Source organism: Lepidochelys olivacea, assembly GCF_965140295.1.
Source record: "Lepidochelys olivacea isolate rLepOli2 genome assembly, chromosome: 21".
NCBI classification, from domain to species: domain Eukaryota; kingdom Metazoa; phylum Chordata; order Testudines; family Cheloniidae; genus Lepidochelys; species Lepidochelys olivacea.
In genome coordinates this window covers 6,570,274-6,583,631 of record NC_140431.1, presented here as the reverse complement: position 1 = coordinate 6,583,631, position 13,358 = coordinate 6,570,274, and the positions used below count along the sequence as shown (strand labels likewise).

The 13,358-nt window shown below is 47.4% G+C and overlaps 1 protein-coding gene across 1 annotated transcript in view; it reads left to right on the top strand.

Moving 5' to 3' along the window:
* MFSD4A (major facilitator superfamily domain containing 4A) overlaps positions 1-13,358 on the top strand; it is a 35,990-nt gene that overhangs the window by 16,704 nt on the left and 5,928 nt on the right. Inside the window, exons 4-6 of the mRNA XM_084611518.1 lie at positions 3,071-3,239; positions 7,256-7,371; positions 11,179-11,352. Coding sequence (XP_084467644.1) covers positions 3,071-3,239; positions 7,256-7,371; positions 11,179-11,352 — 459 coding nt within the window. The remainder of the gene's footprint in view (positions 1-3,070; positions 3,240-7,255; positions 7,372-11,178; positions 11,353-13,358) is intronic.

Below are 13,358 nucleotides of genomic sequence, written 5' to 3'. Positions count from 1 at the left end.
TTTCTAATATGTGAGAGGGAATGGTGTGTCTAATGGCTACAGCAGGAGACCGGGACTCAAGACTCCTGGGTTCTATTCTTGCCCCAGGCACCAACTTGCTGTGTGATCTGCGGCGAGTCACTTATTCGCCCTGTGCCTCAGTTTCCTCTCACCTGTGAAATGAAGATGATCTTTACCTTCCTCGTATGAGGGTTACAATAATACTAATAATACGTGGCACTTAGGTAGCGCTTCTCATCCAGAGGTCTCAAAGTGATTTACAGTGATCCGTGCCATGCTCCCAAATGGGGATAATCTGAGGCACAGAGAAACTAAGAGACTTGCCCAAAGTCACTTGATTAGTCACTAGTGGAGCTGGGACTGGAACCTGATTCCCAGGTCTGTGTCCTGTCCGCTGCACCAGACTGTTGTCAGACTTGAACAGCTAATGCCCGCAAAGCTCTTTGAGCACCTTGCACCAAAGGTGCTGCAGAAAGGCAAAGAACAAATACGTTTTGTGCATTAAACCAAATGTATGCGGAGACTACGACCTTCTCCTGGAGGAATTAAACATCTCCTGACACTTCGCTGTTGGGAACATTGGATTGCTTGAGTACCAGGATGGGACTGATGTGTATGTATGTGCTCGGTCAGTGGTACTCCTACATCCTAGAGTTAGGGTAGCCTCATCTCAGGACTTGGAAGCTCAACTGATCTCTCTCTTGCTCTGCACTGCACAGCTGGCCATGGTGGCCTTCTAGAGAAGCATCCGGTCTTGGCCACTGCTGGAGTCAGGGTAGCAGATTTGAATGACCTGATATCCTGATCCAATCTGGCTGTAGAGAAACCCCACCCATCTTCATGAATGAAGCAGCTCGCGACTGAGCAGCTGATGTGCCATTCTGATTCACTTTGTTTCATGTAGTTGGCTGCCATGTTTCACTCCAGAGGTGGCTGCGCTGTGGTGGTGGGTGATAATCTGACTGTGGGTGGTATCAGAGAGGGCTCTGAATGTTTGTTACACAGTTCTTGGGTTTGGTTTAGGCCCACTGCTAATTCTGGTGTGTGTGAGTAAGGTACACGTGGTATTATTTGTATTAAGGTAAGACCCCATTCTGCTATGGGCTATACATACACATAATGAGACAGTCCCTGCTCTGAAGAGAGAGGACGATTATTATCCCTGTTTCACGGATGGGCCCTGATGCCCAGAGAGGTCAAATGACTTGTCCAAGGTCACACAGGGAGTGTTTGCACCCTGGATTCTTGACTCTCAGTCTAGTACCTTACCCACAGTGGCCTCCCTTTTATTCACACACACTTTGGATCCTTTAGGCTGGCAGATGCTGTGTAAATACATGGTGAGAATGTCTGCAAGGTCTGCTAAACTGGTATTTTATTATTGTGGCAAATCCGCAATTAAAATATGGTCCTGACCTCCGGAAGGATTAGAACTATCAAGTGAATACATTTTTCTTCCATGGGACTGAACTAATTGTTCCCATTCCCATTGTTCCTAGAACAATGGAGTCCTCGTAAATGAATTCAGTGCGGGGAGCGGGTGGGGTGGAGGGGAGAGAAATCCTCCATACGTTTAAATAACACCCTGAGCCAACAAAAACCAGGAAATTCAGCGTTAGCGCTCACACTTGCTCACAGATGTGTAGAAAACAAAACCAAGTAGCCAGAACTGGGACAGAGTGTGAGCCGTAACTTATGGATTTCCTGGCTTTCTCCCTTGGTTTGTCACAGAATAAACAGGACTTCAATTAAGCGGTGAAGGAGGGGACGTGACTTTACTTAATTCCCTTTATTTTCCCTTCAAACAAAAAGGAATAAATCCCTGTGGGTCTAAAGGCACCACTGAGTCGTGGGTGTGAGAAGCCCAGCCTAAGCCGTGCCCTTGGACTGATGCTGCAGGGAAGTGCCAGGTGGCACAGCACCGATGCGTGTTTGCACAATGACAGCCCGGAGACTGTTCGCCAGTGAGTTGCAGCTCTGTCCGGGAAGGACTAAAGTTAGTGAGCTCTTTGCAGCAGTGACTGTCCTTGACGACCCCCGGCACAAGGGAGACTCTGAATTCAGTGGGAGCTTCTAGGTGACACTGCAGTATAAAAACGCCAAGAGGGGCAGCTCAGTCTCCATTCAGGCCATGGTCTTTCAGCTGAGGCTGCCAAAGAGGAGGCCAGTGAAAGCTGCTTGTGGGAGTGCCACGATCCTTGTGATGTGGGCACTGGGTGGAGACTCCCAAACTCATCTGATGCCAGACACTAGTTAGCCACTGAGTGCTAACAATGAGGGCTGGCTGCAGAGGTCCCGTCCAAACTGGCTCTTTGTCTGAACAACACTTTGTGTGCAAACTGTCTGCTTTCCACAGGAGAACTTGGATATTTTTCATCAAAACCGTAATTCCCAGGAACCAAAGTATTTCAGTTGTGAAATGCTGCCGCGGTGCTTCATGGGATTTGTATTTCAGGAGCCTTCATCTTCCCATTCCCTTCTATGAGCTGGGCTCCCCAGCTGGACTTCACCCCCCATGATGCACCTTGGCCACAATGCTCGGCCTCCTCTCACTAAGAGGTGAGACCATGGCGCACCCTGAGGAATGGAGTCCTCACTGGGCTGGGCTCCCTGGTGGGAGCCTGAGGCGCTGCTGCTGCATTTCACAACTGAAGTATTTCAGCTTTTGAAATGCTGCTGAAAAACTTGACATTTGTCAGCCAGTTCTTCGTTCACCCCCAACCTGCCAGGTGGCAAGTGACAGCCTCCTTCTCTCACTGCCAGCCCCCCGAGCCCTCCAGCCCTTCCTTCATTCCCCAGTTGGTTGGGACAGAGGGAAGGTGGGGTATATGCTAGCCAAGGGTCTTTGCTCTGCTACCTGCAGCTTCGAGGACGCTTACACCCACTATGCTTGCTTCAAATTCACACAAGCTCATGCCCTTTGGAAGTTGAGTCCAACACCATAACCCCCCTAGGCGGGAGCAGCTCCTGCCCCTGGAGGAACAAATCTGGAGATTGGGCAGGGGACATTTGAGTCAGAGGGAGAATAAATCCAGGCTGGCTGACCTGCCTTTTCCCATTGCTCCACCAGCTGCCAGTCCCCATCGCGGTGTTCTTCTTGCTCTACAAGGAAAGGCTGGTGCCTTGTTTCAATAACGGGCGCCGCCCGCTGCTGTCTGCAGACGAACTGGCAATGGAAACGCAGCCAGCCGAGAAGGAGAATCATTCCGTTGCTTTGCAGAGAGCCCCGCCAGACAGAGGTGAGATGACGACAGCCCCTTCCCCCTAAGGAATGTGGTTTCCAAGAAGGGGACACGGGATGGGCTCAAACTGAACCTCTGCAGGTGGGGAGGTGCCATGGAAAAGTCAAGCCAGTGTAACACCTGCAAAGGGGCCCCGATCGCCCATAGCTCCCATTCATATCAGCAGGCATCCTGCGGGCAGTGGTGAACCTAGTCTGTTGCTATCGCTGGGGTGTGCAGAAAAGCTATGTGCTCAGCCCTGCATGCTCTTGTGGATTTCCTTTGTGGTGTTCTACTCTAGTGGCTTGACCTGCATTTTGGGTCACAGATCCAGATTGGGGGGATTGGGCTTGGCTGGGGACTGGCTTTCCCTTTAAACTGTCTGGCTTGGCCAGCAGGTCCATCGGGCATTGAATTACTGCCCAATGCACCTATTCCTGCACGTGAGTTTTGCCCAAAACAGGACTGCAGATTTTATTATTGTTTATATTATGGTAGCATCTAAAAGCCCTAACCAGGTTCATCATGCCAGGCCCTGTACTCACCCAGAGAGTCAGTCTCTGCCTGAAAGAGACAAGACAGACAGCGAGTGGGAGGGGGAGCAGAGGCACTGAAAGTGGTGAAGTGACTCACCTGAGGCCACACAGCCGGTGGGTTGCAGAGCTGTGAATAGTTTCCTGACTCCTCTGTTCACTGCTTGAGCTGCGGGAGTGCAATGCCAGCCCTGTAGGTAGAGCGCTAGACTATGGGTAAGATGTCTGAGAGCCTAAGCAACTTAGGCCCCGAACCTGTGGCATGGAAGTCAAGGGGGGTTTGGCCACTGAATTGAAGGCAAGGGCCCTCGTGACTAAGGGCAAAACTTTCAAGAGCACCCAAGTGATTTAGGAGCCCCAGCCATTTTCAATGACACTGTACTGCTCTCTAAGCTTTTATACTATGCCCAGACGGTAGTACCTGGCCACCTTCCGGTGGTGCATTAAGCAATGTGACTACATAACTATCCCATATTACTAAGTGCCTCCCTCACTTTTGGAAAGGAGACTTGGGCTGCTAAATCACATAAGCTCTTTCGAACATTGAACTCTATTTCTTTTGTTGTTGTTGTTTGCTGAGTTTGAAACAAACTCCTCTCGGCTGGATTTCTGTTTCCTTGAGCCATTCTCACGGGATAGGGGGTAAAGCAACCAAAGGAATTTCACCTGTTTGGTCCTGAATTTTGACTTTGTAGGAAGCAAGCTTATATAAAACCCAAGACCAAAAGAAATTATTTCCTTGATTTTGCTTAAATTCAGCTGTTCTTAAATGAATGTGGGGGCTCCTTTGCATTGTGTGCATCCCAAAAGCTGCTGCAGCAAACCAAACACACGTAACTGATTCTTTACCAAGCTGAGAGAAACAAATGCCAAGTATATTTAACCATTGGGATAACTAGTGGTAAGTGAATGGGTATTTTAAAATGCTTTGTTTCAGTATCTACGTTAAAGCTAGGCCATGTCTATATTTGGAGCACTTTACGGGTTAGAAATACGGGTATGCTATACCAAAAAAGCACTCCTGGTTGCGTATGCAGCTATACTGGCAAGCTACAATTGATAGGTGCAGTAAAACCACCCCTCTGAGCGGAATAAGCAATATCCATAGAAGTCCAGCTTTGCCAACAGAACTGCATTTACACTAGGGACTGCTGCTGGCATAGCTGTTGGTCAGGGGCACACCTTGACCAACAGCTAGCCTGACAGAGGTCTACAGGGTAGACCTGGCCTTCATAACGCAGGTAAAGACACTTCTTTCTTTACAATGAAGTAAAGGTGAGTCTTTTAGACAGAGAGAATTAGGGGCAGGGAGAGAGGAGGTACTGCAGAGAGGGAAGTGGATGCTTGACCACATCTATGCTACAGACTTCCGGTGGCTTCCATTTGTCAGTCAGGGGTATGCAGAGATGTGATTCCTGACCAACAGAGCTGTCCTGGTAAAATCCCTACTGTAGACTCAGTGACATCAACTATGCTGGCAAAAGCACAGCTGCTCGTATAATCTGTGTCCACACTTGGTGAGCTTTGCTGGTGTAGTATATTAAGTACTTGTGTAGACGTAGCACAGGGTCCAAAGCTGTGTGCACCTTAACTCTAATCTTTTACCCTGTCTAGAGATTTGTACTAATGAGAAATGTGGTCAAAGCACAGGATGGATGGCCAGGGATTCCTAGCGGCTATTCTTAAATGACTTTTGAGGCCACTGTTCGGTGTAAATTTATTCAGATGCAGCTATCTGTTATCTTGTCCTCCCCACAGTTTGTTGGTCTGTCCACCTCTCAGGTATTGTCTAATTGAGCTCTTTGGGGCAGTCAGTCTTGGTAGTGTTTGTCTGTGTTTGCACAATGGAGCCCTGATCCTGGACTGGGGTCTTTAGGCACTCATACAGTAGAAAGAATGGGCCTGATTCTCTATTGTCCTGCACCTTGTGTTGTCATTTATACCAGTGCAAAAGTGCAGGTGAAGCATGACTCACTAGCGCTGGCTGAAACTTTTGAGTCAAAAGGTTTTTTTGTGGAAAAATGTCTGATTTTCCAAAAAAGAAATTTTGCACAGAAAATTCTACTTTTTTTTCAATTTTTTTTTTAAACCCCAAATGGCTACCAAATTTTCATTTAACGAACAGCAGGTTTTTGGCAACTGAAATGTGTCTGGTTAGTGACATTTTTCACTTGCCAAAAACCTGCTTTGTGATCGTGTTTCAATAAAATCACCCCCCCCCGATATTTTTTTAAAGGGAGCTGAGGGCGGAAAGTCCAATTCAGATGCCCTGAAATCGAAACAAAATTGATTTTATTTATTGGTAAACCCAGGTTTTATCTTTTAACCAGCTCTTGTTCTAACTCAGCATGGTCACAACAGTGCAGGGGACTGGACTAGATGACCTCCCGAGGTCCCTTCCTGTTCTGATTTTGTCTTACACATGTGCCCTCTAGGCTGGAGTAAATGACGACACAAGATGCCAGGCAGGAGAGAATCGAGCCCCATATATAATGATGCAAATTCCTTTTGTGGCCTCGGGCAAATCCTTTCACTTCCCCGTCATGCCATTCCCCCCCGCCCCCCCCCCACACACACACAAGGCGGGATAGTTACTACCTTATAAACTGTGTTGTAGACGAAAAATACACTCAATGTGCCAAGCACTTCATTAACTTTATTGAAAGCTACCATGGTTTTTTCACTCCACCCCCCCATTTATTCTTTGTGCAGCATTAGTCCCAGCCAAGATCATGGCCCTACTGTATAGATACATACCTTGCCCCAAATAACTTACAGTCTGCATAGACCAAGGGTTGTTATCCCCATTTTACTGAGGACTAGCGAGACTCAGGGATTTGGTCCCAGAGGCATCAGGGCATGGGGTCCAGGGCCTCTCTCCAATGCGATCAGAGTGGTGACTGCAGCCCATGTGGACATACTGAGCTAGCTTTCGTCTATCAATAGCAGTGAAGTTGCAGCAGCATGACCCCGCCGAGGACCCTGGGTTTGTACTAACACTGATTGCAGTGTAGACCCATCCTCAGCCTGTCAGCTCTTGGGACAGGGATTTTTCTCTCGCTGTGTACAATGCCCCGCACAATGGAGCCTTGATTTCGGGCAGGACCTCAAGGAGCTACCGCAATGTAAATAATAAGAATAATAAATCCATGGCTGAGCTGGACTTGAACCCAGATTTTCTAAATCATCAGCCAGGCTAGTGCTCCCCAAGTCCATCCTCCTCAGCTTCCGAGAGCTTTGAGGTGACGCTACCTGCTCCCTAGATGGCATGTGCTATGGCAAGATTTCACATGGGCACCTCTGCATAGCATAGCATAGCATAGCATACTGATAACCTCTTATCAGTGTTCCAGCTCGTACGCAACCCAGAACAGAGCTGTACGTTTGTTCTCCATTTGTCCAGGGGCAGGTGACAGAACAAATCCCCATTGTGAGTGGTAGGGCGAGCAGCTAGTTGGGAGCTCCACTTACATTTGCTTTGAATTCTTTTTTTTAACCCAGCGCATGACGACCTATTTAGCTGCTGCCAAAGCAAAAACTTCAGAGGAGCTCCTTACTCCTACTTCGCAGTCCACGTCGCTGGGGCTCTTGTCCTCTTCATGAGTGACGGGATCATAGTAAGTACTGCTGGCCAAGAAATCCTCTCTGAATCAAAGCTATGTGGCACTCTCTCCACCCTGAATCCTTTACAACCAGGCTAAGCCTCAGGCAAAATACACGTACTCTGTTCATTGCGCACAGTGCGGGCTGGACTTCAGTGGGGTTTGAAGGAATCCTTTCTCATCACCCCACTCATGGATTGAGAGCAGCTGTGCTTTGCAGATGCAATGGATGCTAGCTCTGTGTTCAGGGAGCTTTCCTGAGCCTACAGGGGCTGGGCTGGAAGTTCCCACCTGGATTGTTTCAGAGCATACTGTGCATTCTCTACATGCCCCTCCTCTACCCTGATCAGTGGCATCACACTGGCTCTGCTGCATCTGGATTCCTTTCTACTTGTGGGGGATGCAGGGAGGATTCCCCCATCCCACCCCCAAAAATGGGCAGTATGGCCAAGAACTGAGGTGTGGCTGCTCGTCCTACCTTTGTAAATTGTGCCTGATTTTGCCCCATCTGTGTGAGGGAAAGTGCAAAACTCACCGAGCCTTACTGGGGCATTAAACAGTCTTGAAAACGTGCTTCGCTGTGAAAAGCAGATATGGCAGCTGCTGCTAGAACACAGCTGGCCCTCCATTTTCAGACGTAACTGACGACTTTGGGTACCCGTCCTGTGGCTCTTATCTTTCCCCTGCATCAGAATAGCTTGTTTTTGAGCCTCTGGTATTATTACATCTTTTAGGAACTGCCAGCCCCCTTCAAAGAGAACCTTTTTCTATCCCATCTGCTGACACAGGCATCCCTGGCCCTCACCCAGGCACCATCTATCACACTAACTCAGCAGCCTACTTGCCTGCTTTTGCAATCCATGTAACCGTTACAAAGGACAATGCATAGAAGGCTTAGTTCTGCCATAGCAGCTCCAGGAGAAAGCCACTCTCATAATGCAGTCAGGAAACAGGCTTGTATTTCTTGCCTAAGTCCCACGCAACAGCAATTCAGGAGATGTAGAGCGGTTTTATTATTACTTATTGTAACAGCGTGCAGAATTTAGCCCTTCGTTCTCTAGGTCTTACACTGCACTTTTCAGTAATAGATATCAAAGCACTTTACAAAGGAGGTCAGTGTTCTCATCCACACTGCAGCTGAAGCTTTTCCACTTTAATTCATTACCAGTTGGGCCAGTAAAAGGCTCAGAATTGCTCTAAGGACTGGTGGTTAGGCTGCTGATCGCCGAGGGAGGAGACTCTGCTTCACCTCCTTCCTCTGTCTGTTAAGAACAGGTTGAAAGAGGGAGCTTCTTTTCTCTTGAGACTGTTCCCCTTTAATTAACTAGGCCAAAACAAGCCTCATTTGCAAGAAGTCCTACGTAGCCTGGTGGTTAGGGTGTGGACATTGGGTATAGGAGAGCCTGGTTCAATCCCTGTCTGTGTGAGAAAGGTTTGGCATAGCAATATTCTTTCCTATTGCAGTTGTTCTACTTTAATTAACTCTTAAATGGTCCAAAGCAAATATCATTAGCAAGCAGCCTTGTATAGCCTGGTGGCCAGGGCCTGCACCTATGGTGTTGGAGAGCCTGGTTCAAGTCCCTGGTCCTGAAGGAGCTAGGATTTGAGTTGCGTGTATCTTTTCTGTTGAAACTGTTCTACTTTAGTTAACTATGAACTGGGCCAGGCAACAGTCTAGGGTCACTCTATAGTCCAGTGGTTAAGTTGCTTGCTTAAGAGGTGGAGGATTCTGGTTCAAATCCTTCCTCTGACTATTTAAAAGGATTTGGAGAAGGCTATCCCACCTCCCAGAAGAGAAGTGGGAGGTTCCTGTTTAGGTCCCCTTTCGCTTGCGGAAGGCCCTTGTCTTTCTGGAAACGGAAGGGGGGTTTGAACAGAGATCACTCACTTCACAAGAGTGGTGGGTGGGGGCAAGGGCGGGAGGGGCGGTGGCTGGGGGGCCAGGTGGGGGTGGGGCTGGGAGGTGTAAGCGGGAGGCGGGAGGCGGGTGGTCTCCTGGGAGGTGGGAGAGCCTTGGCACAACCCCTTGCAGAGGAGGGGTTGGGCCTGGGGTCTCCCACAGCCTGGGCGGGTAGCCTAGCCGCGGGGGACAAAAGAGTGACCTTGCTTTTTTAAGGTGCGCCCCCCCCACCCCCACTCCCACCAAATATTTAAGTAAAAGGCCCCAGAGGCAGCCAATACATGTTGTAAACCCCTTCCCCGTGGCAGGGATTGAACCAGGGCCCTCAGTATCCTAGGGGAATGCCCAAACCTCTACACCAGAGAAGGCATCTCTTTAGAGGAGCTTGCTTTGGAGTAATTCATAGTTAATTAAAGTGAAACCAGCTTCAAGAGGAAAGGCTGGGGGCGCTCCCGCCTCAAATGTCCGTCCCTCCCCAGGCAGAAGGAGGGATTGAACTAGAGGCTTTGCTAGCCCAGGGGAGTACCCAAACCACTACACTACAAAAGGCATCTCTTTGGGGGTACTTGCTTTGGCCCAATTCATAGTTAATTAAAGTGGAACCAGATTCGCGAGGAAAGGACAAGAGAGCGTCCTCTTCAAATCCTGCCCCACAGGAGCGAGAGAGAGAGAGAGAAGAACTGAAACCAGGGCATCAACATCTCAAGAAAGGAGGTTAACCCCTGAGCTAGTGAGGATGTCTCATTTTTGTTTGGCCCAATTTATAGTTCAGTAACAAGGAAACACTTCAACAGGAAAGGCTGAAGATGCTTCCCCCTTCAGATCCCTGCCCTTCACCAGGGTCTTCATCCCACAAAAAACCCCAACTCTGAGCTACTGCGGGCGCCTCACCTTTACATCTTGCTTTGGCCCAATTCATAGTTCATTAAAGTGGAACAGTTTCACGAGGAAAGGTTGAGAGGGGTAGGGGCCCACATCAGAACACCTTATAATCCAGCAGTTGGGCCAGCTACTTGAGAGGTAGGTGGCGGCTGTTCAAATCCTTTTTCCTCAAGCAGCTGGGGGTTTGAGTCAGACTCTCCCCCAGCTGTGGTGAGTACCCAAACCACTGGACGATACAGTGATTCTCAGGCTGTCTGTGGCCCCATTACTACAGTGGAACAGTTTCAACAAGAGATGAAAAGCAGCCCACATCAGAATATCTCCTATCTTAGGGCACTTACATGAGAGACAACAGATCCCTGTTCATCTCCATCCTTACAAGGGGGCAGGTGGGGAGTGGGTGGGTGTGAGAGAGAGAGAAGCAACAGCTACCATTTAGGTGCCCATTTCCATGTGCAGACAAGCAATCATATCTGGTAAATCAGATGCATGATTCATGGCTCAAGATTTCTAACATGAATTAACTATCCTTATATTCTGAACCTGGGTAAGCATCCCAGCTGCGCTGCCATGGCACGCACACATCTCCTTGCTGTGCTGTGTCTATTTGCTGCGGCTCAGTAACGTTAAGGAAAGGAGGATACATGCAGTATCCTGTCTGGAGACTGAGGTTCAAAGCCAGACTAGCATAGCTTACAAAGGGAAGAGTTTGTGGTGGCCTGCAGGGGAGCAGCATTGTTTCAGGACAGGATACAGCTCTCTAGAGGTTTGCATGGTATCCCCCACTTTCAGAAGCAGTACGTTTCCCTTCCTTTTCCCTTAGGGTTCAGTCCTGCAAGCCCTCCATGGACTCTTACTTGAATTGTATGCTCTTTGAAGCAGAGAGCATCTCTTTGTTCTGTTTGTACAGCACCTATCACAATGGGGGACACACGATAAACAGCATCACAGAGGACATATTAGAGCAGGCCCGTATTCTTCAGGGGGCTAGGGCTATGAGATGTAAAATTAATGCAGAGTGCTGTTTGCTTTCCCTGCAGGGCGAGTACTCTGGGTTCGTATACAGCTATGCAGTGGAGGAACCTCTCTCTGTGGTTCACAAGGTGGCTGGCTACCTGCCGAGCTTATTCTGGGGGTTCATCACACTAGGCAGGCTCGTCTCCATCCCTGTGTCCTACCGAATGAAACCTGCAACCATGGTGACCATAAATGTGGTAAGGCCAACTGTACTGTCACCCTCTGCACAGCGCTTCTGATCTGGAGGGGAAAGAATCTTCCCCAGAAGCGGACTGAGCTAGCTCAAAGGCTTGGTTACCCTGGGTATTCTTGCACCAATGTAGCTACATATCCCTTATGTGGATATGCCTCAGCAATGCAAGCAGTGATTTGCACCCCAATTTAGGCAAGGCGGCACAAATCACCATGTACACCACTGCTAACCGAGTACAAAGAACCCAAAGCAAGACAAAGGACTTAGTCTGAAAACATTTTTTAACTTTTATTGCATTGTTGATTTCTCTCATAAGCTAAAATCTGTCCGACTAGAACTCAGTGGAAATGTTGAGTGACGTGGACGTCAACTTTACTTACTCTTATGTCCTCTGACAGGACAACAGAAGACTCAAAGTCCATAAATATTTCAATACAGCCCACTGTGCCCATAATTCTGGTTGCAGTGCCCCTCGGCTTATAATGAAATCATTCTGTAGAAATAAGTAATTTAACGGAGTGCTCCAACCAATCTGTATTGTTGTCTAGTAATTAGGCAATGTCATGATCACAAATGCAAACTAACGCCCATTGGAAGGAATAATTTTAACTACTCCATCTACTTTGCTGGGTTCTAATGACTGCTAATCACTTGGAGGGGTGCTCTGCCTGTCTCAGTGAAATGCTCAGCATGCAGTAACAGTCAAAAAGCAAATGATATGAGGATGTGTAAGGAATTGGATAGAAAACGCTAAAGTAATCATGCCTTTATGTAAATCAGTGGTGCACCTCTACCTAGAATACTGTTAGCTGTGGTCACCTCATCTCAAAAAAGGCGGTGGAAGATGGACTAGACGAGAGGCAACAAAAATTATTAGAGGCCAGGAGAGAGTGTTATGTGACAAGGGATTGAGAAGATTTAGAGTGGTTGAAGAGGAGATGAGATGAGGCAGAGAAATTCAGGCTCTCCTAATCACCCTTCCTTCTAATATAAGAACCAGGGGGAAAACAGCTAAATAGAAACAGTTTACCAAGATGTGTGGTGGATTCTCCACCCCTGGCAATTTTTAAATCAAGATTGGATGTTTTTCTAAAAGATATGCTCTAGTTTAATCAGGAATTAATTCAGGGAAGTTCTCTGGCCTGTGTTTTACAGAAGGTCAGACTAGATGATCATAGTGGTCCCTTCTGGCCCTATAATTATGAATCTGTAAGGCAATTCATTTAAAATTGGGAGAAAAAAAGGAAACCTTTTATAGAATGTATAGTTAACCTGGGGAATTCACTGCCACAATATACATGTGAAGCTAAGAGCATGGTAGAATCATGGGAAAATGGGACTGGATATTTATGGGTCTAATTTTTCAAAAGTGAGGAGTGCTTTCTAAAAACCGAGTGCTTTCTAAAAACCAAGTGCTTTTGAGGTGTTTTAAATTGGGCATCCAAACACTGAGGCACCGAATCACAAATTGCTTTAAAAAAAAATCAGGCCACAGAGGAACAGCCACGTCACTTCGTTTTTTAAAATTAAGAATATCTGAAGCCCAGAGGGCTTCAGAACATAAATCAGTCACTAACAGCCTGAATTAGGGAGAAACTTCCCCCTACTGCCAGGTTATTTCCATAGTTCTGACAATTCTTGCAATTTCCTCTGAAGTGTTTTACTAGTCACCAGACTAGGTAGACCACTCCCTGGTTTGATCTGGCACGACTGAACATCTGAGGACTAAGGATCCAGACTCCTGGGTTCTATTGTTAACTAGAACTGATTTGGGGGGCTCCTTCTAGTCCTGTTGAATTTATTGGAAGTTTTGCCTTTTACTTCAATGGCAACCAAATCTGCATTACGCAAGTATACTTACAGATAGAAAATTATGTACCTATTTTGACTGTCTGTGATCACTGAATAAAATTTGTTCTAGAATTGCAATTATTAATATTGTATGTACACAGTTTTGACAGTCATTTAGGATTAAAATTTGACTTAACTCTCATATTAAGTTAAATTTAG